The sequence below is a fragment of the Cryptomeria japonica genome, chromosome 6, assembly GCF_030272615.1.
Source record: "Cryptomeria japonica chromosome 6, Sugi_1.0, whole genome shotgun sequence".
Taxonomy (NCBI): Eukaryota; Viridiplantae; Streptophyta; class Pinopsida; order Cupressales; family Cupressaceae; genus Cryptomeria; species Cryptomeria japonica.
Genome location: NC_081410.1, coordinates 585,428,116 through 585,452,265, shown reverse-complemented (window position 1 = coordinate 585,452,265; position 24,150 = coordinate 585,428,116). Strand labels below are relative to the sequence as shown.

Below are 24,150 nucleotides of genomic sequence, written 5' to 3'. Positions count from 1 at the left end.
TTAATTATTTTTGTCTTATGAAGTTACAAATAATAATTTTAAAAAATAGGATTAATTTTTATACATTTGTCTTATTAAATTTTAATTTATTGTAGAATAATTATCCTTGAATTTTTATTTTTATATAACTCTCTACTTATTCTCTCTCTCTAACTCATAAATACACACTCCTTGTTTCTCCCTCCCTCTCTATATCTTTATCTCTCTTTGCATCCCTCTTCATTTCATTCTCTCTCTCTCTCTCTCTCTCTCTCTCTCTCTCTCTCTCTCTCTCTCTCCCTTCTTGTATGTATCTTTCACTCCTCTTCCAATATATGTCTATCTCTTCCTCCATCTCCTCATATTTCTCTCCCTCTCCCTTCATATCTATTTGTTTATATATAGTTTTCTCTATATATCTATATGTCAATCTTTGTATGTCTCTCTATCTCTCCCTCTCTCTATGCCTCCTTATATCTCTATATCTTTATCACTTTATCTCACCATCTATATATCTCTTTATTTCTCCATATTAGTCTATAGACCTCTCTCTCTCTCTCTCTCTCTCTCTCTCTCTCTCTCTCTCTCTCTCTCTCTCTCTCTCACACACACACACACACACACATCTATTTTCCTCTTTATATCCATCTTTCCATATTTCTTCTTTTCATGCACTCCTCTCTCTCTCTCTCTCTCTCTCTCTAGCTTCAACATCTATCCAATCCTATTTCTTCTCTCTTTTTTCCCTCCACATCTCTCTCCTTTTCTCCATCTTTCTCTCCTCTTTTTTGATATTCATATTCATCTCATCTTTCTCTCTTGCTTTTCACCCCTCTATCTCTATCAACCTTTCACAGGATTGCAAACATAACATGAGCCTATTGGTTATGGAACTTGATTATCTTCCTAATTGAAAAGTCTTGTTTTAGTTATAATTGGAACCTTGTGAGACGATACAAAAGTGGATTTGAAACTATCACTTTTCCATTGAGACCTTTGTTGCTTAAGCAACATTAGTTTCTAAATTTGGTCCACCAATTGATCTCATGTACTAAATAAATTTATTCAAAAAATAGACCAAATTTTGCCTTAATTGACCTTCCACACCTCTTCAACATACCCATTGCACACTAAGGTGCAATTGCTATTGCTACTCTTTAATTTAAAGAAGTGATATGATCGTTTTTGTTCTGTTTATTTTTTATTTATTGCACTGTCTGATTACGCACGATTCAAACCCTACCCTATTCTTAATTTCCTTAGCATACAACTGAACTTGGTGGAAACCCTACCCTATTCTTCTGTTGTTGCCTCAGCTTCCATGGTGAATACCACGTTATGCCGTAACCTATTTGTTGGTGTAGCCTCTCCCATGAATTCCATGATGAACACCATGTTACACAACAAACCGTTTGTAGTTGTAACAACCTCCAGGAACTCCATTTTATGCTGCAAACTGTTTTCTATTCACCCATTCTATTTTCGCAATGTTTTCACAACTGAAATTCACTCACAGAGCAATTTTTCACAGTTTATCTCCTCCCAACTTAACATGTCTGAGGCCGACATTACTCGGATCCTCAAGTTGGCCCCCCAATTCCAGAATCCTCGAACTTTCCACAACGTAGAGCAGGTAATTCATTCGTTGAAGAAGCGAGGCTTCACTGAAGTCCAAATTGCCAGAATAATGAGGATGAAACCCCAACTTTTCGGATATGCAGAAAGAACATTTCAACCTAAGCTCAAACTACTGGAGGATTTCGGTTTAGTGGATCAAAATTTGGCCAAACTTTTGACGATCAATCCATCCATTTTGGGCTATAACCTCAAGAAAAGTCTCCCTCCCAAGATGGAGTTTCTTAAGGAAGTATTTCAGTCACAAGATGTGCTTGTTAAAGCCCTGTTAAAATCACCAAGACTTCTCAGTTTTAGCTTAGAGAAGAACCTGAAACCCTCGTTCACTTTTTGGCAAGGATGGGGTTTTTCTGGGACGGGGCTCTCTGACTTCCTAGCGGTAAATCCGGACGTTCTCTCACGCACTTCTTTAACGCCTGCACAATTGGATCTCATTCAGGAGATTGTCAAGATTGGCATTGAAAAGGAAAGCAAAATGTTCAAATATATTGTAAGTATAGTGGCTGTTAGCCGCGTGGAAACGTTAAATTCCAAGATAGAGAATCTCAAACTCTGCGGGCTCTCTGCTGAAGAAATCTGGCAACTATTTGGAGCTTCCCCTCTAATCGTTAGTCTCTCCAAGGAAAATGTTAGGGAAAAAATGAACTTTCTAGTTAATACTGCGGAACTCCCTGCAAATTATGTAGTGAAGCGCCCTAGGATATTAACAGTCAGTTTGGAAAAGACTATGAGGCCCAGGTTTCTAGTTTGGCAGAAAATCAAATCCATCAGTGACTTCAACCTTGCTCTTTTGACGGTATTGTTGATGACAGAGGCAATGTTTGTTAGCAAGATTATAAAGGGACATCCTGAATCTCAAACACTCTGGACAATTTATGATAATGCCATCTCTAATGGCTCTAACCGCATATTGCACACAAAGAGCTTAACAAAACTATAATTTTGGATGAAGAAAGTGAGCATCAGGACTCAAAAAGCACAACACATTAACTGATCGAGTCTTTGGCAGAAGGCAGGCAAGCCCTTCCCATCTAGTTGCTCTTCAAGCAAGGTATGCATTGTAATAATCAATTTTTTTTTAAGTGAGCTGATTGCTTGCCCTGCAGCCATTAAGTGTGATGTAATTGGTGAATATTAAATATGTTGTGCAAACAAGTTTTCCGGAACCCACATGTTTGGAGAAGTTGTAATTATGGGTTTGGTGTAGTAGCATTTAAACACCAGAGTCGGTTCTTCAAGAATACATGAAATCAGTCGACCTAAAACATTAGGCTTTTCCATTTATAGTGGAAGTTCATCAGTAATAACATCAGAAAACATTATTAGTTGGAAGTTGGTTAAGAAATGGTTTAAAGCATAGTTTTGGGACTAAGCCTGACCAAGTCAAGTTCAAGCCCTGGCACAACCAATTGAAAAAAATGCATTCCTAGAGAAATTAGAGTTGAATTTTGAGTTTTGTAAATATTTTCTATTTTAATGGAAACTTATCTTTTGTAATCTCCTTGCTGTTTCTAAGTGCTATTAACTGTTCTCCATTATTCCTTGCTTATACTTGTATCTGTCTGCTATTATACAGTGGATGCTCTTCAATTTCTCTCTGCTTGTATTTTGAAAGGTTTGTGGATGTTTTAAGTGCTCCATCAGTTTGGTATCAAAAGCAAAAAGAAGATTTTATGACAGATATTCACTGAGTTTTGTTCTCAATCATTCTGTGGCAGCAGAGATGTTGTGAATACAATGTGAAGCTGAATTAAAGAGAAAAGCGAGACCAGTTGGTGTGAAGATCAGAAGAAGAGGAGGGCAACGCCAAAGAAGACGATAAGTGGTGTGAAGTTACATATGATCAAGACGAAGACCAATATGAGTCTGCATTTAACTAGGTTTTCCTGGCAGCGTGAGTGAATGCCATTACTGCTGTAATTAGGATCTTGTATGTGCTGGGAGCGACATCCAAATTTTCTAGCATCAATTGCAAGCTAGAAATATTTTGGTGTGGGGAAGTCTGAAGGCTGCTGAGTCACAAGAGGTGAGAAATCTATTGATATAGTAGATTGTTGTTAGTTCTGAGTTAAGGTTGTTGAATAAGCATTCAACATGAAAGGAGACACAAATTTGATAGTGTTGTGGGCCTTCAAAGGATCAGATATGGAGCTCACCATAGTATGATGTGTTGCAACCATAACCCAACCTTTTTGAACCTTCACATCTTCCTTTAGAAAGAAAGTGACATTGTAATGATAGCAGTTCAAGTGAAATATCTGCATTTTCAAGTGAACTTGAAGAAGAATGAAGTAGGAGAAAGCATAGGAAGAGGGGATTCGAAAGCAAGAAGGGGAAGAGCAAATTTTGTTATGTGCAGAGACTTTACCTTTTATCTGTAAATATATGATGTTACTGTTTTTTTACTTGATATATTGTGGGGGCTTATTTCCTTGTTGATCTGCCTTATTAATTGGTGGTCATGGTTGATGATTCCCTTCCTTCCATAACTGCTGTAGTTGTCAAAAGCCTATTGAATATCCCTGTGTTGATATTTTGGATAGGGAGATTGTGGTCATGTTTGTTGAGCTAACAAGAAGTAGTGAAACAGTATATTTGGTTTTTGGCTGTGCATGCAATTATGGAATAGTATCTTGATGTGAAAAAGAGGATAATTAAGTTGGAAGAAAGGGTAAGACAAAGGTAGAGGAAGAAGCTAACAAAGGATCAACAGAATGAATTGCAAAAAGTTAGAGACTGTGCTGGAAGAGTTATGATGCCTGTGGGAGGAATGCGAGTTATGCAACAATAAGCAAGTAAAGAACAAGAAATTTACAGCAAAGGTGTTGAAAAGTTGTGAGAAGGTGGAAAAGAATGGTGAGCGTAAATATTCACCTTGTGAGCAATTGCCATTCTCGGAGAGGAAAGCCATCAAGTCAAGGATTAGACAAGATATGGAATTGTTAGAACAGGGAAAGATAAAATTCCTTGAAGTGTTGGGAGAAATATTAGTGGATAAAAGACGTTTGAATGAGATGTTTTTAGAGTTATAGAGAGCAGAGGTAGATAAATGGGATGATGATAAAGAGGATAAATGGAATGGAATTGTTGATTGCTGTTACCCTAAAGAAGAGGAAAGCAATGAAGAGTACAATGCAAAAAGGGAAGAGTTGGAAGATTGCAACAAAGAGGAATGTAGCCTATCACAAAAGGATGCCCAATATGTTGTATCAATGGAAGCAATTCACATTAGAGAAGTAGCTGCAATAAAGATGGTGATCTTTGGGATCCCCATATGTGATGAAGATTTATTTTTTTTAGAAAACACAACTTGCTAGAAGCAGCTAGAGGAATGTCTAGAGAATCACATTAGTGAGGGAAAAAGGAGTAGAAGTTCATCACTTTCCTAAGGAAGGAATGAGGGTGACTGAGAGGAAGTAGAAGCACAGATATTTATTCTGCAACAAAGGAGGATATGAAAAGGAGTGGATTTGTGAACATCATCATGTGGATTCAAGAAACAAAGACCTTGTAAAAGAACTTGAAAGCATGCCTAAATGGCATAACATGGAGGAGGAAGCACAGATATTTATTCTGCAACAAAGGAGGATATGAAAAGGAGTGGATTTGTGAACATCATCATGTGGATTCAAGAAACAAAGACCTTGTAAAAGAACTTGAAAGCATTCCTAAATGGCATAACATGGAGGAGGAAGCACTTATGGGAAATTTTTATTCCCTTAACTTTGTTTCTGTTTTTAATGATTTATGTGCTGGTGTGATAGGAGCCGGTATGAGTGATGCAAAGAGCAATGATGATTTTCAATGAGAAGGACTACTAAGCCTTCAAGGATCTGGGAATAAAGGAAGAAAACCAATTGGCAGAGGAGGAGGATACTTACTCCAACAAGAGGCTGTAAGTGAAAGAAGAAAAAAATTGATAATTTGTGGAGATATCTAATGTGGTGGAAATGAACTCCATCGTTTGATTCTTTAAGTCAGAAGGATGGTTCTATCATCTATTCCAAATTCTTTCTTGGATGTTTGATGCGACAACATCCTGAGATAAAAAAAAATCTTGCATCACAAAAAATGAAAATGTAATAGCTAGGTTGTTAAGATTCTTAGTGTTTTAATTTGTTGAAGTTTGTTTCATATAAATAAGCTTTGAACTAGGAGGTTCAAAAATTTTAAAAGAAGGGGAGAATGTTGCTAACTGACTCCTATGAATCAGGAGGCACAATCAGAACGATTCCTCAGAATTAGGGGTTAGTCTTAACTGTATTTGCTATGTTTATAAGTAGTTAATAATGGCTCAAACTGGTGGGAAACAACTATTACATCATTACTAAGAATAGAGAGTTAGTGTTCTGTTAGGAGGAGGTGGCTTTATTAGCAAAGGAAGGATATGTTAAACTGAAGATTTGTAATGATAGTAAGTGGGATAGGTAGGGGAGCTGAACTTTAAGTTTTGTAAATATTTTCTCTGTTAATGGAAATGTATCTTCTGTATTCTCTTTGCTGTTTCTAAGTGCTATTAACTGTGCTCCATGCTTATAATTGTATCATTCTGCTATTATACAATGGATGCTCTTTAATTTCCGTGTGCATGTATTTTGAAAGGTCTGTGAACGTTTCAAGTGCTGCATCACTTGGTCTCTCAAATTATGCTGTTAACAGTGCTCCTCTGAGTTTTGGAGGTGAATATTTTTTTCCAGACTTTGTGGACGGTAGGAAAAATAAAATAGACAAATGAAAAATCAATATCTGAAACACAAAGTGCAAAAATGAGTAAAAGAAGAGCCAACTTATCATTCATGTATGTGATACGAGTAAAAGAAGCTGAAATCTATACAAAGTTGTACTGCTGTACATTATTCTGTCTAAGAGACAGCAAATCTTACTATGTATTCAACCCCGTCTTCAGCATCTTGAATGAAAATTGCAGCATTAACCAAGATGTTTCATATCGCCACATCACAGATGACATCTTTTAAAGCATGCTACAATTTCATAGTTAATGCCTCTATTAATATAGTGATCATAGAATCTATTGCCTCTTTTTATGTCGTGGTGGGATTCTGCCAACTCTCCTCTGGCCTGTATACAAAGTATTTAATGCAGTCCCATGTGCATCTAACAGTGAAAGCCATTTCCTTTTTCTGTGATCAAATAGTTTGTTACATTTGGCAAACATATCCTAATCACAGTTATTTTTTATTACTTCTTGTTTATGTCTTACCATAACCAAGAAGTGTAGATACATTCAATTCATCAACACACAACAAAAAAATATAAACAGGTATAGTTGAAAATGGACATATTCATGCAAAACAAATAGAAACATGCAAAATGTTTTGATGACAGCACCCAACAACAAACTTTGTAGTAGCTTACTGCAACTGTTGAACATGAAATTTTATGCATGTTGTCAACAAAGATTTGGAAGATATCTTTCTACGAAAGCAATTGATCTAAAATTTAGTCACTAAGGAAATTCCTACATTAGAATGAACCTGTAAACATGCTTAACCATCCCAAGTTTCCAAAAATAAATTTGAAGCGTCTGTGGCTTTCTGCAAGCTTATAAATATGGAGGAGTTGTTATACCATAACAAAATATTGGGAAATGTATTGGTGTTAAAAGTTAAAGGACTTCATTCGAGAAGATGTTTGCAATGGCTCCCACCCATGAGGCATTTTCAAAAACTGCCGACCATGCTTGCAACGGCTCCTCCCTGCAGGCGTTTCCTTCTGCTGCGGCCATTCCTGCCGTGGACCCCCTTCTTAGTGGTGATGCCACTGCTGTGTGTGGCGTGCGTGCCCCCTCCTTTGCTGTTAACAATGTCATGGGTATTGGCACAGGTTTGTGCCGTCCTCCACCCGTGGTTCCTCTTCTGGATGAAATTGCTAGTGTTGATGCTGATGGTGTCCTCCCTTCTGCTCGGTTTGCCGGGGTCCCTGGCTTTTCTGCTGAGTGTGTTGTCAAGGGTATTGGAGCTGTTCTGTCTGGTACCGCTGCTGCTGCCAATGTTGCGGGTTCTAAGGTTTCCAGACCTTCTGCTGGTGGGCGTAGCTTTGCTCATGTGGCTAGATCTACGGCTGACCCTGCCAAGGGGATCTGCCCTTTTTCTTGTGCCAAGACCTCTCCTATGGTGGTCTGTGGTTTGGAAGTTGCTGAGAATATTGATTACTACCAACGCACAATGTCGGTATGTAGATTTACGGGTTTCTGGCCTTCTCTCCTGGATCTCCATGGTTGGGTGAGTGTTTCCTAGAAACCTTTGGTTGCTTGTAGCATTGAGCTTTATCCTTGTGCTAAAGGCTTTTTCATTGCTGCTTTTGCTTCTTCCCATGATCGTGATTTGGTGTTGGGCAATCTATGGGCTTGGGGAGATCACTCTCTCTCTCCCAAACCTTGGACAACTTCCTTTAAACCCCTCACCGAACCACTCAATGTGCATCCGGTTTGGGTTCACCTACCTAATCTTCCTCTTCATTTTTGGGAACAGTCTTGTTATAAGGCCATGGGTAACTCTAATGATCAATTCTTGAAGGTTGATGATGCCACGTCTTCCATGGGTCATTCTACCTTTACCTGCATTTTAATCGATATTGACATTTCCAAGCCTCTCCCTGGGGATGTGGTTCTTATGGGTGGGGACAGGCCTTGGATTCAATCATTGGACTATGAGGGCCTTCCATTTTGCTGCCGAAGGTGCTTCTCTACAGGTCACTTGGCTTTAGACTGTTCTCTCTCTCGACACAAAGGCTCTGCTACTTGGTGGAAGGACGCTACTGCTGATCATTTGACAGTCAATGCTGCTAATACAAATGCCTCCTCTCAAGCAGATGATGACTCCTCTTGGGATGAGGTAGTGCCTCTCACTGCTGTTGAAGCTCTTGTTGAACCTCTCGGTGCTATTGACTTGGCCTCCTCTAGCCCTATGGCTGGTGCTCCTATTCTACATCATCGATCCACTCCTGCCGAATCTGCTTCTGATGTTATTCTGTTGCAGCAGCCTGCTGCCATTCTATTGCTGCAGCAGCCTGCTGTAGCGGACTGTAACTCAATGGGCCCCTCCCTGCCCAATCCTTCTTTTGATGAACTCAATGGTAGTATTGTCTAGACCGTGGTTCGTCGCAAGCGGAAGGGAAAACTTCCCCTCTCCCCCAAATTTGCCTTGGCTTGAATGATTCTCCCCATCTTTGAGCTAGGTTTTGGGTTGTTGCGGGTTTGATAGGTTTTTTCACCTATCACCCTTGTTTTGTGGTTTCCTTTACTGCCTTTGGGCTGTGTTTTTTAAGGGTCATCACCTTTGTTTGTTGTTTTTGTAATGTTGATAGTCTTGACTATGTTAAGGGTCAACGCCCTAGTTAACACTGCTTTAATAATCAAAAACAAAATATTGGGAAATCAACGCCTCAATGAATAATCTCGGAGATTTGGAGAGAGGAAGTCATGTATCCCTCTAACATTAATGGAATCCACACATTTTTTTAGATGCTGGTTCTGTTAAGATTCCTTTCTGCAGATGTCTTCCATGCAATTTACAATGTAGGGAAGTCTTCTACTGCCTGATGTATAACCATAATTTTGGTTTACACGGACTTCAATTATAAAATTATAATGCAATAATATCAGAAAGAATTATACATATTGAGTCATGTTTCTAATGATAGTCAAGATTTAAGCTCCATTGGACATTGTAATGTATGAGACAACCATTCAATTATGTTGTCATGGTATGTTTAAACCTTATTTTCTTAATGATATTAAACACATGAAATCATGATTTTTAATTTGGATGAATATGTGATTTTTAATTTTCAAATCATGATAATCAAATAACACAATCAATTAATTGCTAATGTGAGCAACCATTATGAGTGAATTGAATTTGAAGTTATATTACTGACAAATATATTAATATGTACACATCAATGCATGTGAATTTCACATGTGAAATTAATAAATAAGATAGAAAGGAAAATAATATGCCAGAGAAAGAAGTCCAAATGAAAATAAATTCCCATAATTCTATAGATTTATAATTGGGTCCTAAATTTGATATGAAAATTTTCATCTGTATCTTCTTTGGATATTGAGAAGTATGCAAGACACATGAAGCAGTAAATTGCTGTTGAGTAGGCAGGAGACATGAAGCAGTAAATTGTTGTTGAGTAGGCAGGATACATGAAGCGGTAAATTGTTGTTTAGGAGTAGGCAGGAGATGTAAAGCAGTGAAGTATGCTGCACAATATGATAAGTTAATCAGTTGAGTTGATTATATATAGCATTGACATATCAGCAATTATCAAAAGCAACAATGGCCAAAACAAAATCCCACTTTCTTTTCTTTTTTGCTGCCCTCTTTTGTACAAGGGTCAGGGCCTTTTCGAAATCCCTGCTTACCTCAACAAATCCAATGGCCAAAACAAAAGAATTTCAGTGTGCAGGTTGGAGTTATAAAGGTTGGTCATATTGCTTTCTTTTATAATATTTTATATCATACATTTAATTTTTATTTTTTTTTAAATTATGTTATGTCTGAAAAACGGGCATGCAGGTCAATAAGACTATTAATACAGGTTGAATGCCCTGATAAAAGAGTAAAGAATTGTCACGCATTACAAAAGCTGCAAAACATTTTAAATAACTAGCTAAAAGTGTACACTTGAACATTGATCATTCACCAATAATATTAGAAGAATCACTTGTTACCTAATTTAAGTATCTGCATAAGACAATCTAAAACTATCACACGAAGAATGTGTATGAAACTAATAATGTCATAGTGAGAATAATCTGCACTTGGGATAAAGTAAATTTTGTTAAGAATATTACACCTTCAATTGACTCAACATCAATTCAGTATTATAATGTCTAATACTATGCAAAAGTGAAGAACGGTCTTCTTTCTTGTTTGCATGATCAACATTAATAGATCCTGCGAAATGTATAGTTGCTCAACTTGCAGTGATGTTTGGAGCCCTATCTGCAACCGAACCTATTTTGGCATTTAGGTTGATTTTAAAGGTTTTTTCAAGTCAACTGAAATCTCTACAATTTGAAAGGAAGTCTCTGAGTTTATAGATTTCAAATAACTATACATTTAGCAGTTAAATAAAGAAGATTACATCAATTTGTGCATCTCAAGTGACATTGTTTCGGGTTATATCAATTTAGTGGGAAAGAGGATGTTTGCAGTAAGTGTTTGAAATTTCTATTAATGTTGGGAAAGGGAAATTCTGAGTGGTATATTTCTAGGTGTTGAATTTATTGCAAAAATATTTTCACAATTTCCTAATTCAAGTTCAAGTCTTTATTCAAAATTACCTTACCAAGTTTGAGCTGAATATAAATGTTGTATTGTATATCCAAAATGAATAGGTAAGGAATTTTATGAAACTTGTTGGTGTAATTAAGGTGTTGTACCTATAATTTTTCAATCGAAGACGGGTCACTCTGCTATCTAGAATTCACACCCCAAGACCTACGGGCCAGGCTCACGCACGTGGGTTTGTGTGCGATGGCAGCAGAGCAGGGCAGATGCCAGACAAGGAAATAGAATTGCCACTGGGGCAAATGCAGTCCCACTTGGCAGAAGATTCTCTTCGGAAAATAATTTCTGGGAAGCAATCCAGCAGAAGAGTCGGAATGGATGGGTAAGGAAAGATGTTCAAGGCGTGCTCAAGGATAAATCTACTGGGAAAGCCCCTGGTAAGATCTGGAGGAAGAACTAGCAACAAAACAAAAATCAGAACCAAGGTAGAAACCAAGCAAACCAATCATGGAAGCAGAAGAAAGATTGGCAAGAAACAATTACATACTCTCCCCCCAGATCAAAGGAGCAAACTGATATCGATCACCTCAACTTTTATGCAGCCAAGGTGGGAGCATCTTACCAATTGCGGCCTATTCGTAATGGTTGGAGAAGGAGATCAGCAGGCAGAAGATTATTGACTGGTTTACAGAAATCTATAGCAGTCGAGGAAGTGCCAAACCCCTTCCAAACAATTATTTCTTGTTAGAGTGTAGGAATCAGAATATAAAAAACACAATTTTCCTAGGAGAACCTATCCTTTTCGAGGGTTTTTGCTTTTATTAAACATACCGGGTGCCAAATTTTAATCCTCTCCAGCATAAACCAAAAAGTATCCCTCAATGGATTAAACTGATAAATCTGCCTACTGAATACTGGAGCGTAGAAATTATAGAGAAAATCAGAGCAGACCTAGGCACTTTTATAGGGTTCAAAGAAGAATTCTACTCTGGTAAATCAAGGGATGTGAAAATCCTGGTAGATCTGAATACAGATCCCAAAACCCTAGATAATCTAGAGATTTTAACCTAGAAAATGTGGAAGAAAAGCTATGGATCTGACCTTTGGTTACTGTAGCGCTTTGGATGAGGAAAAGCAAAGGAGCATACAAAATTAATCAATACTGCAAAAGATAAGCTTGTCTGCAGAAGATACAAATGGGAAGGGGGAAGAAGCATCTAGGGAGGAATAGACAAAGGATAGTGATCCTACAAGGTGAGATGAGCCATGGGTTAAGGATGGAGTTAACCAAAACATCCAGGAGGTGTTCAGATTAACATTGGATACCATGAGGAGATTGCCAAAATAGTGAAAGAAACTGAGGTTCTGTGCAAAAAAATAATTGAACAAGTAATTCAATCAACCTCTGAGAATGACGTTCTAAACAAACAAGGTGTGAATACAATCCAGGGACTACAACTAGCAGCAGGCAGGGCAATCCCTCTCCCAAAATGTATCAAGAAATAGAAGATGGAATATATATATATGTATGTATGTATGTATGTACATACATATACATACATACATACACATAGATACATACATAGAGATATATACATATATGTATATGTATATGTATGTATGCATGTATGTATGTATGTGTCCATCTTTTATGCCGTAGTCTTGGAAATAACATTGTATGTGTATCTTTTAATCAATGTTATTTAGAATTTTCTAATGTAATTATTTTTTGTAGAGCGTATTATTGTTTGGGGAGGGGGCGTGGGGAGCCAAAGCTCAACCCATGGCACCTCTTTCCCCCCCTAGCCACCACGGTTGTGGCTTTGCATACATACATACATACATATATATATGGTTTTCAATTTAGAGTTCAGTTTCAGATTGATAATTGTGATTATGGAATTGTATATTTATTATGTTTGTGAAAAAAAAATTATATATATATATATATATGCATAATTATATACATCGTTAAACGACATCAAGTTGTTTTCAGTTATATGTGTGTGATCATTTTAAAAAAATATCTTTTAATGAACTTACAAATATATAAATCCTTTCTTACATTGTTATTGAACGAAATCATGATTGCAATATAGTAATAATGTATATGATGTTTTCGTTAATGGTTGAAAATGAAATGATTGTATTATCATGCAAATGGATAGAAATAGAATAAATTATTATGATTTGATCTTGGGTTAATTGTAAATTAAAGTTAAATTTGAATTAATGAATGTATAGAAACTAATTTGGTCTCCTTGGTATTATATTAAGATTAGATTCTTTTATGTTTGACTTTTGAGACCATGAGATTGCTTAGATTCTTGTCTATCTTTGTGGGTTGCTAGGTCATGTTGTGTAATGGTTTAAGATTCCAAAGGCTAGGCCATTGTTTGAGTTATATTTGTGCTTGTTCTCTCACTGTCATGGAAGGTAATGAGTTTGTGTCTTGCATGGGTTCTAATTTTGGCGACATCATATCGAAAAAAATTGACGACAAATTGAGCGTTTTTCTTTGAATCAACATGTGGTCACACATTGACTCAAAGAGGGGCAAAATGTAGACACCTAAAAGTTGCACAATAAATTAAGTGAATTTTATTCATTTAATTATCTCTATTTCTTCTAATTAATTAAATTAAGATTTAATTAATATCCCTATTCTTCTAATTGACCTTTTAATCAAATTAAAGATTTGATAAAATCTCCTTCTCCTAGCCTAACCTATTAATTAAACTAAAGTTTGATTAAGTACCTTTAGCCATTTGATTAAATAAAACTTATTTATTTGATTAAAATCTATTTTCCCCCTTTTGATTAAATTCACATTTAATTAAAAAAACCCTTTGCAAATAAATAAATCATTATTTATTTGTCAATAGTCCTCCCCATTTGAAAAATCTTACAAATGCAAGTTGCATCCTTTTTGGCTAAATTAAACCATTTTCATTTACTAAAATATCTATTTTCCTCACTCACTTGCATTCTCCTACATTTTCCATTATTCCCCTATTCATCCTTCTAGAACCTATCTAATCCCCTCATTATCTAAATTAATCCACTTGGGCTTCCCAAGGTTGCTCACACGTCTGAGCACATATCCCCCTTCTCCCAAGGTGGTACCACACATGTGGAAACACATTGATCCTCACCCTCTCCCACTTGTCACAAGGCTAAGCTTGCAAATCTGGGACCACATTGATCCTCGCCCTCTCTCCCTTGTGACAATTGTCACAAGGCTAAGCCTTTCAACTTGGGACCACATTCCTCCTTCAATCTTGACCCTTGATTAGTAATCAATCTTGGCCATCCATTTCTAAGATTTTAACTCTATAAGATGAGCCCTTGTCTCATATCAAAAGGTCCCAAGTCCATTGTCCTTTGGATCCCAATCTTGTGTATCTAAATTATAGTTTTTTTGCAGGTTATCAAGGAGCTCATTTGTCATCTTCAAGCATCCAAGTCTTCTAGCATTAGCATCCTAGCATTTAGCTTAATTGCATTATGTTTTAGATCATTTAGCCTAAATTACATATCAATTACATACTTTTTCATCTTGATCATCTAACTTAATTAGCTCATCATAATCTTACATTTGGAATTAACTTAGCTTCATATCATCTCCGCCATCTTGATCATAACTAGCTTTTCATCTTGCATCCTTAGCTTTCATTCATATCATCATCTTAGCATTCACTGGGATCTTAGTTGCATCTATTTTAATCCTAGAACCATCATTTAAACCTCGTTCTCTAGGTTGACATCCAAGAGATCAAGTGCTCTTCCAAGTGAAGGCCACCTTGAATCTTAAGGATCTTTAGGCATAGAGGAGCATGGAACGATTTTGAGAGTTTTTGGTTCACTAACATGTTTTTGTTATTACTAACTCTATTGCAATGTTTCATGTGTGTGTTTGAGTTGTTTTTTTCCATTGCAGGATGATCCCACGTGGGGCTAGACCCTTGAAATTTCAACCGCAGTTTAGTGCATATAACCTTTGTTTTGGCGCATATGTGCCTTCCTGTAGCGCATCTAACAGTTCTTCTGGCGCATATGACAGTTCTTTCAGCGCATTTGACAGTTCTTTCAGCGCATTTGACAATTCTTTTCGCACATTTAATAGTTCTTTTCGGGCATACGACAGTTATTTTTGCGCATATGAAATAGCGCATATGATCTATGTTTTCGCGCATATGAGACAAAGGCAAAATTTTGTAACCCGAGTTTAAATTTAGGCTTGTGTAAGCCCACCAAAAGACTTTATTTTTCACTAACTCTTGTTTTTGCAAGTTTTCCTAATAGTTTCTTGCATATTTGGAGGGGTTAGATTAGGATTTTTGGATTTCTTTCTAGCTTTTCAAGCTAGCTTTAAAAAGAATTCATATTTCCTTTGGGTTAAAAAGAATCTCATCTTTCATTTTGGGTTTAAAATAAAACAAATTTTCCTTTGGGTCTAAAAAAGAACTTCATTGCAAGGGTTAAAAAGAACCACAAATCTCATTTTTACTTTTTGCAAGTTAGGGCAAACATTTCATTTTGGGCTTAAAAGGGACAAAGCAAATTTCAATTTCTTGCAAAGAGGATAAAAAACACAATCAATCTTATTTTTGCAAGTTAAAAAGAACAATCAACTTGTCCATTCTTACAAAGCGATTTACTTTCAAAAAATGTGTTTTCATTTCGTTGACCAGGATTTCCATTTCCTAGTTAGAAAATCAATTGCTATGTGGGACTAAAATAAACACCATGTTTGATTGGAGCAATATCTCCAATTAGGATCTAGAAAACCATTGCTTTGAAGGTTAAAAAAGGAATTTTGTGTGCCTTGTCTTGAGTGGTAGGTATATGCTCTCCTTTTAATTGGCTGACCAAAAAGACAAACCCACTCTTTTTTATGCTTTCTTTACTTTCAAGCAAATTAAATCCTTTAGAGGGTTTGCCTTCCCAAAGCCTTGAGGGGGCTAGTGAGAAGGGTACAACCCAAGTGGGCAATGACTTTATCGCCAAGTTTACCAACCCACTATTCTCAAATGTGGAGGCTGATGAAAATCCCCTCCAACGGAAGTGTGTATTGGATAGCCTTCCCCTAGTATCCTTGTGATGTGAAAAACCTTTGTTCTAAAAGTTGGGAAGCCTCTTAATTGAGTTTATCATTTGTCACGTCGAACAAAATTCTTATTATGAACCATAGAAGTAGAAGCTTTGAGTCAAGTCGGTTGTCATACATTGACAATATCATAGTGCAAGGGTGGGGAAGCATCCGCCTTCAAGATTACTCACCATATATCTCCCAAGATAACTACCCAATTGTGAAGCAATTCACTTTGGGTTAATTTTTGGAAAAAGGCAAAAAAACGGGCCCCCTTTAGAGGGTGACAAGGTTGTCTGAGTTGACGGAGTATCAAGACTAGTGGGCTATGATATTGTTAATAACCCTTCAATAAAGAGTCTACTTGTTGTGTCTTATTTGTATCTAAACCAATGAAAACATCGGGAATTTGAACACATCCTCAAAAGAACATACACTCAATATTTAGCATTAGAATGACCATTGTCTTCATGTGTGCAATGTATTTTTGTCATAAATGCTATAATATCTTGTAAAAATATCCAAAAATCAAACTCAAAAATCAAGTTCAAAACAAGGAGAGGTCATAGGTGAGAGAAATTTTCAAATCCAACAAAGCACCTTTGGAGGTGGTTATCAACATTTCAACTATCTTTAGGCAAGATTTTCATACAACCAAAATATAGGAGTATCAAAACCAAGTGATCAAGAGTTTATCATCCAACTATCTCAACAACAATACCTAGCTAGGTATTCAAGTTAGTCAAATCAATTTTCCATGTCGAGAGACTTTATCCATATCATTTGATGCACTTTGTCATAGGAGCGTATTAAACAAACCCTCTATTCGACTTAGTAAGTTTGAGTATTCAAAACGAAGTATCTATATCAACCATCAATATCGACACTCTTAGATCATTTGTATGACCACTCCCCATATTTTTAGAAGAGGGCTTCTTCAAAATACTAAGTTGAAGAACAGACAGCCTAGTCCTAGGGCACTTATCAAGAGGAGAAAGTTTCTCTACATCAACCGTCAACTCTTTGCATCGCATCGCATTTTCTTGTGTCATATGCAATTGTATCTCCAAGGAAAAACTAACAAGTTTGACAAAGAGCCTTTGAGGAGTAGACCTTACACCCAGAAAGTAGCATTCAATTAATGCCTTAACAAAGGAGGAAAGAGCAATCCCGCCTTCTTTCCAAGAATTTGCATCACTTACAACGAGTCTTGGCCTAAGCCACCAACCCCACCAATAACCCCGCTAGAAGAAGAGGAATTCACTACTGTAGAAATGTATTGATGCCCGTTGTCACTCGATCTCGAAAAGGCAAAGAATTGAATCCACAACCGGAATCTAGCATGAGTTGTAGGGAATCCAATCCTTTTGACGAATATGCAAATATGGAGGAAGAAGAGATCACCAAAGAATTTGTTCAACAATGCCAACAATGTGTTGCTTTCCAAAAGCTCATGGAAAGACTAAAAGATTTTGATAAACAAAAGTACCTCCCCATGCTAAATAGAAAAGGAGTTAGGATGCATGAGGATTTTGACATACAAAATTCAAGAACAAGGCCAAGGGCCTACACTTTCAACACTCAAAATCAAGAACACTTAAGAGGCGATGATACCAAAGACAACATCCGCAACCAAGATAATACTTGTGATCATGACGATAGTAGTGAATAGGGGGATGTCCCTCATCGAAGGTCCAACGGAGATAATGTTCCCCTAGCTAATATTACACGACAACTCCAAGCACTTCAATGACAAATGCAGGACATGCAACAAGGGTCCATGATAAGATACTCCTTGGAGGAGATTTTTCCTTATCCTTTTGATAGGAGGTTAAACATGATACCTTTCCCGCCAAATTTGGATATGCCAAAGTATGACAAATACGATGGTAAGAATGATCCCCGTGATCATGTTAGTGAATTCTTCACTATGAGCTTGGAGTTTTCTCATAATGATACATACATGATGAGGATATTCCCAACAAGTTTGGGAGGGCAAACAATGGAGTGTTTGTCAAAACTCACACCTCCCATTAGATCATTCGAAGAGTTGGTGAATAAATCTATTACATAATACTCTTATAATATCCAACATGAGGTCACCATGCTTGGCATATGCAACACAAAGTAAAAGAATAATGAAACATTCATGATATTCTTACAATGATGGAGATGCATGGTCTTAAGGTACCCACGCTATGTACCTGAAAAGGAAAAGATGAAAATCTTCATAGACAATTTAAACGATGAAATGAGTTATCAAACCAAACTACAATGTCTACCTACTTTTGCAAAATTGATAGAGAATGGTATCCAAGTAGAGGAAGCTTTGATAAAAATGGGGACCTTAATATTCTCCAAGGAAGGTATTGGTTCAAACAATGACCACACCTATAGCAATCAATATAATAACAACAATTCAGACAAGTCCATATTTTGGACTAGAAACAAAAATATTGTTAATGATGGTGTAGTTAATGCCAACAGTGTAAAGTCTAGACAACCAGTGTTGACTTTATCAGGTAACACATCATCCAACAATGATCAGAAGTGCAAATCAAGGCACTAACAATTATCCATGCACTACCAACCAAGAAAACAACAACAACAACCAAGGAAACAATAACTACCAAGGGAATAAAAACAATAATAACCAAGGGGCTAATGCTAACACTCCACCTCCCCTACATCGAAGAACATATACACCATTGGAAAAAAAACCCTGGAATATGCATTTCAAGAACAAATGGCAAACAAGATTATCACATTTCCAATCATAAGGAACTTTGAATCCCAAGTCAAACCACCATGGTGGAATGACTCGTATTATTGTGATTATCATCGAAATAAGGGGCATAGAACAAACGATTGCATGAGGTTGAAAAACCTAGTTCAAGATATGATAGACAAGGGAGACATAAAGGTCGACGGTCATAAAACCAATGGTGATCATTAGGCTTTCAAAAATCCTCTTCCTAATTACGACAAGGGAGGAGCATCAATGTCAAACAACAACAAAGGAGCCCGCATCAGTCACATATATGAAAACGTCATAAATCACATATCGGCATGGGACAATCAAGTAAATGTCATAAAGATAAAAAATAAACAATAACATGCGCCGGTAAATGTGACAACGAGGGCTCAAAAATATGTCTTGAAGGGGAGTACATCTAAAGAAACAACTATCCCCAAGACTCAATATAACTTGGTTGACCAACTGCAAAGTACACCCGCTCAGATATCAATACTAGAATTGCTCAAATTTTCACCCAAGCATAAGGATATCTCGGATCAAGCTCTTGTAGAAACAACAATTTCAAACAATTTGGATATCAATCTGTTCCAAGCCATGGTGGCCCATATGACAGTGCCACATAACATAGCCTTTTTAGAACATGATGACGTCTCTTTAAGTCATCCGCACAACACCCCGCTCCATATTGAAGTCCTAGTCTACAAACATTGGCTGAAAAGAGTACTAATAGTTGGAGGAGTTGGTCTCAATATATGTACCTTAAAGCATATATATGCATTGGGCTTCTACAAGCAAGCTATTTACCCTAAAAATAAGATCGCTATCAAAGCCTATGATGATGAAGAAAGGTCATCCGAAGGAACAATGGTACTACCCATTCAAGTGGGACCTGTGCAAAAAGACACAATGTGCCAAGTCTTAGACATAGACTTCACATACAACATACTCTCGGGTCGTCCTTGGATCCATGAAATACAAGCGGTACCTTCCATGTACCATCAATGTCTCAAGTTCCCCTACAACGGACAAGAGATTTCAATATCAACAGACACTAACCCCTTTTAGTATTGCAATGCTATGGGGGAAACTCAAAATGTTCTGGTTCCACACAATAGGGAGGCCCAAGCTTCCTTATCATCTAACAATCATGAAAAACTCAAGTCATTGTCCATAAACTTTGAGAAGAAGATCAAGCTAAAGGACCAAGGCATGCGAGAGTAATCTTTTGAACCCCTATGTATATCTAAGTTGCCAACTTTGCCAAAATCTCACGGATAAGCTTCCACATCAAGACATCAGGGAGCACAACCCATCAAGAATTTTGATGGTAAATTTATCCAAATGGGGACACTGGCTGAAGAATCAGACAATAAAGACATTCTCAATTGGCTATACAAGGATGAGGCATAAATAAGAGGTGTTGCCCTTGAAGTGGTCGTTCCCACATAACAGTATGGAAATGGGTTCAAATTCATGCAACGAATGGGATACAAAGGAAAAAGACCTATTGGAAGGCATCAAGAGGGTATCCTAGAACCCATACAAACCCATTCACAACTTGCAAAAGACAAATCATGACTTGGGTATGACAAGCATATTCAACCTTAGCAAAAGAGAGATCCCCATCAGAAACCCCGATGGAGAGAAAAGATAACACATAACGAAGACTCATGGCAAGAGGTGCTACACCAAGCAATGGAAAAGACAAGAAAAAAATAAGAACATGAAGAAAATGAGAGGTGACAAGAAGAGCTCGCTATCCAAAGAGGTGAGGCCTCTTATAAAAAAGTACATCATGTACAAGCACCTGATCAAACTGAATTCGAGCCACAACATGAGGAGATTGCTACTCAAAGAAGGGAAATTGTGTATGAGAAAATCCAAAGAGTACAAGAAAGCACCGAAATTGAATCAGAACAAGCTACCAAACTTGTATCGATTATCAGTGATCTTTTCTCACCATACAACATCCCTGTCAAATTCTGAAACAAACTCCAATGAGTATGAGTGGGACACTTTTTGTGATATCACTGAGGATATTGGAGTGGATACAATCCACGCATACACACCCATTCCTTATGAGGGACAAGGCTCGAGCTCTAGATCGTTTGAATTTGGACAACAACATATCTATTAGGCTAGTGAGAATGAGCAGCTTCAATATGAAAGAGGCAATATCAATGAGAGTACCATCAAAAACCTTGAGACTTATAGAACTCACCCGTGCTACGAACAACTATGACAATATCTCTATCATGAACCTCACAACGACTGATCTTGACTCGTCAAATGACTCTCTACCTCTCATATATCTTGACCTTATAGACTAGGAAGAACCTAAGCACAAAGATATACCAATATTCCAAAATGATGAGGCCATTTCTCAATACCTTTACTAAGTCAATCCCGAAACATGCTCTACCAGCGAACCACATAATGATATCTGCAATTAGGGGAGTGCCAAGTCTCTTAGTCACAAAATGAAGAAAATAAAAAATCGATCTAATGGTGAAAACCATCTAATGGCAGTATTAGATCACAAAAAAAATAAAAACAAAAGACGTATATGATGGTGAAAACCTCTTTGAGGCACATGAAGATGAGAGACTTGACACTTTTCCTAAACATTACCAGGAGAGATCACCCATCTTGATTGAGCCAACTCAATCAATAAATATCGACACTGAAGCAGTAGAAAGAACCATACATCTAGCGAAATCACTAATGGAAAAAGAAAAACTTGACTTTGTCAAATTATTCAAGGAGAAGAAAATAAACTTTGCTTGGTCTTATGTGGACATGCCAGGGGTAGATCCAAATCTCATGATGCATCACTTGTCCATTGCTCCTAGAGCTAAACCTGTCAAACAAAAATTAAGGAAGATGAACCCCCATGTAGCCATATTGGTAAAAATAGAGCTGAAGAAGTTACTTGATGTAGGATTCATTCGACCCATCGATTATGCAAAATGGATCTCTAACATTGTGCTAGTCTCTAAACCAAATAAAAGCATCAAGATTTGTACAGACTTCAAGGATCTCAACAAGGCTTGTTTGAAGAATGACTTTCTTTTACCGAGCATCGACACCATTGTTGATCTAACAGCAAGACATGTTATGTTATCCCTCATGGATGGTTTTTCCAGCTACAACCAAATCAAGATAGCTCCAAAAGATCGGGATAAAACGACATTCACATGTCCATGGGGTACATACTGCTGGAATGTCATGCCTTTTGGTTTTAAAAATGTAGGTGCAACCTATCAGAGAGCAATGACAACAATCTTTCATGACATGATGCATACTTTTATGGAGGATTATGTATATGATTTGCTAGCCAAATCATTCACAAGAGCATAATACTTGGACATTCTTGATAAAATCTTTCAACGTCTAAAGCAATTCAATGTTAGATTGAACCCTAAAAAGTATGTTTTTAGGGTCACATCTGGAAACTCTTGGGCTACATTGTATTAGAAAAAGGCATCGAGGTGGATCCAACAAAGGTTCAGGATATCATAGAAATGCCACCTCCAAGGAATATTAGTCAGCTACGATCTCTTCAAGGCAAGCTACAATCTATCTAACGATTCATTGCTCAACTAGCGGACAAATTTCTCCCATTCAACCATCTACTTCATAAAATTGTACCTTTCATATGGGAGGACAAGTGTGCAGAATCATTCCACCGGCTCAAACAATATCTCATGAATCTGCCCATTTTGGTGCCACCAATAGCGAGAAAGACACTCATTCTCTACACATCAGCAATGGAAGTATCACTAATGGCACTACTAGCACAGGAAGACTCAACAGGAAAGGAAAGAACCATCTACTACATTAGCAGGACATTGAATGGCTATGAACTCAATTACACTTTCATTGAAAAGGCTTGCTTATCTATATTGTTCGCTTACCAAAAGTTGTGACACTACATGTTAGCTCATACTATCAAACTAGTCACAAAGATCGACCCACTAAAATACTTACTCTACAAAGCCGCTCTCACTAGGAAGTTAGAAAAATGGGTCATGATCCTAAGCGAGTTTGACATTCAGTATACAGAACGAGGACTATAAAAGGACAAGCAATAGAAAGTCAACTGGTAGAAGCACCTCTACTGGACAAACACCCACTATAGGTGGAATTCCCAGATATCGATGTACTCACTATTACACCAAAGCAATGGACTCTATACTTTGATGGATCCTATACATAGCATGGATCAGGTGTTGGCATCTTGTTTGTCACTCCAAAAGGACACACAATTCTGAGACCCTACAGATCGATGTTCCCATGCACCAATAACATTTCTAAGTATGAAGCTCTAGTGATAGGTATCAAAGTAGCCATGGAATGGAAAATCATTGAATTGAAAGTCTATAGGGACTCTCAATTGGTTATCAATCAGAACAATGATGACTATAAGATAAAATATGATAAGTTGATGTTGTATAAACGCATGGTGGATGATTTTAATAAATACTTTGTACACATCACATTTGAGCAGATTCCAGGGCTAAACAATAGAGTGGCTGACGCAATGGCCACTATTGCCTCGCTCCTACAAATTTCAGACTGACAGAATCGTTATGAATTCCTGGTGGAGCAATTATTTTCCCTGGCCTACGACAATTCAAAATCCCAAGTCATCTATGCCCTAAACGGTTCTGATTCACCCTTATACGAGAAGATCTATGCCTACTTGAAAGACAATACCCTCCCACCAGACCTATCTCGTAACAAAAAAAGAAGCTTTATCCAACAAGCGGCCCACTATACCTTAACCGTTGATATGCTTTATCGTCGAGGTCTTGATGGTACTCTTCTTCGATGTCTCGATCGTAATGAATCTAACTTTGTCTTACATGAGCTTCACGAAGGTATTTGTGGTAGGCATTCAAGTGGTCCTACTCTGGCCAAGAAACTTTTAAGGATGGGATATTCCTGACCGAAAATGGAGAAAGAGTCCTATCAGTTTACTCGGAAATACCCTAAGTGCCAAATTCATGGTAACCTCATACATGCACCAATGCAAGAGTTGCAACCATTCACTACATCTTGGCCTTTCTGTCAATGGGGACTTGACCTAGTGGGAAAGATTCATCCTTCCTCGTCGAATGTACACAAGTTCATCATCACAACCACTGAATACTTCACTAAGTGTATTGAGGCAATTCCATTGACTACAGTGACCAGCAAACAAATAGCTTCCTTCATTCTAAATTACCTCATCTGTCGGTACAACATCCCTAGTTCCATTATCACATATAATGGGAGACCTTACAAAAATCAAGATGTCCAAGAGCTTTGTGAGTGATTCTATATCCAACATCGCTTTTTGACACCTTATTATCCATAAGGGAATGGCCAAGCAGAGGTCTCAAATAAGACAATCTTGAAAATCCTCAAAAAGACAG

General features: G+C 37.3%; 1 protein-coding gene across 3 annotated transcripts; it reads left to right on the top strand.

The window, feature by feature from the left end:
- Nucleotides 1–1,152: 1,152 nt before the first annotated feature.
- Nucleotides 1,153–15,144, top strand: LOC131035665 (transcription termination factor MTERF5, chloroplastic). Of its 3 annotated transcripts, XM_057967383.2 has the most exons (3): nt 1,153–2,665; nt 3,191–3,229; nt 3,336–6,105. In XM_057967383.2, exon 1 carries the CDS (start codon nt 1,301–1,303, stop codon nt 2,552–2,554), a length of 1,254 nt encoding a protein of 417 aa, XP_057823366.1. In that variant the 5' UTR covers nt 1,153–1,300; the 3' UTR covers nt 2,555–2,665; nt 3,191–3,229; nt 3,336–6,105. The 3 variants fall into 3 exon arrangements, with proteins under 3 accessions (XP_057823366.1, XP_057823365.1, XP_057823364.1); XM_057967382.2 differs by lacking the exons at nt 3,191–3,229; nt 3,336–6,105 and adding an exon at nt 14,821–15,144; XM_057967381.2 differs by lacking the exon at nt 3,191–3,229.
- Nucleotides 15,145–24,150: the final 9,006 nt, after the last annotated feature.

Bases quoted from the DNA above. Each gene is read 5' to 3' on its own strand.
- LOC131035665 (XM_057967382.2), top strand. From the start codon at position 1,301: ATGGTGAATACCACGTTATGCCGTAACCTATTTGTTGGTGTAGCCTCT.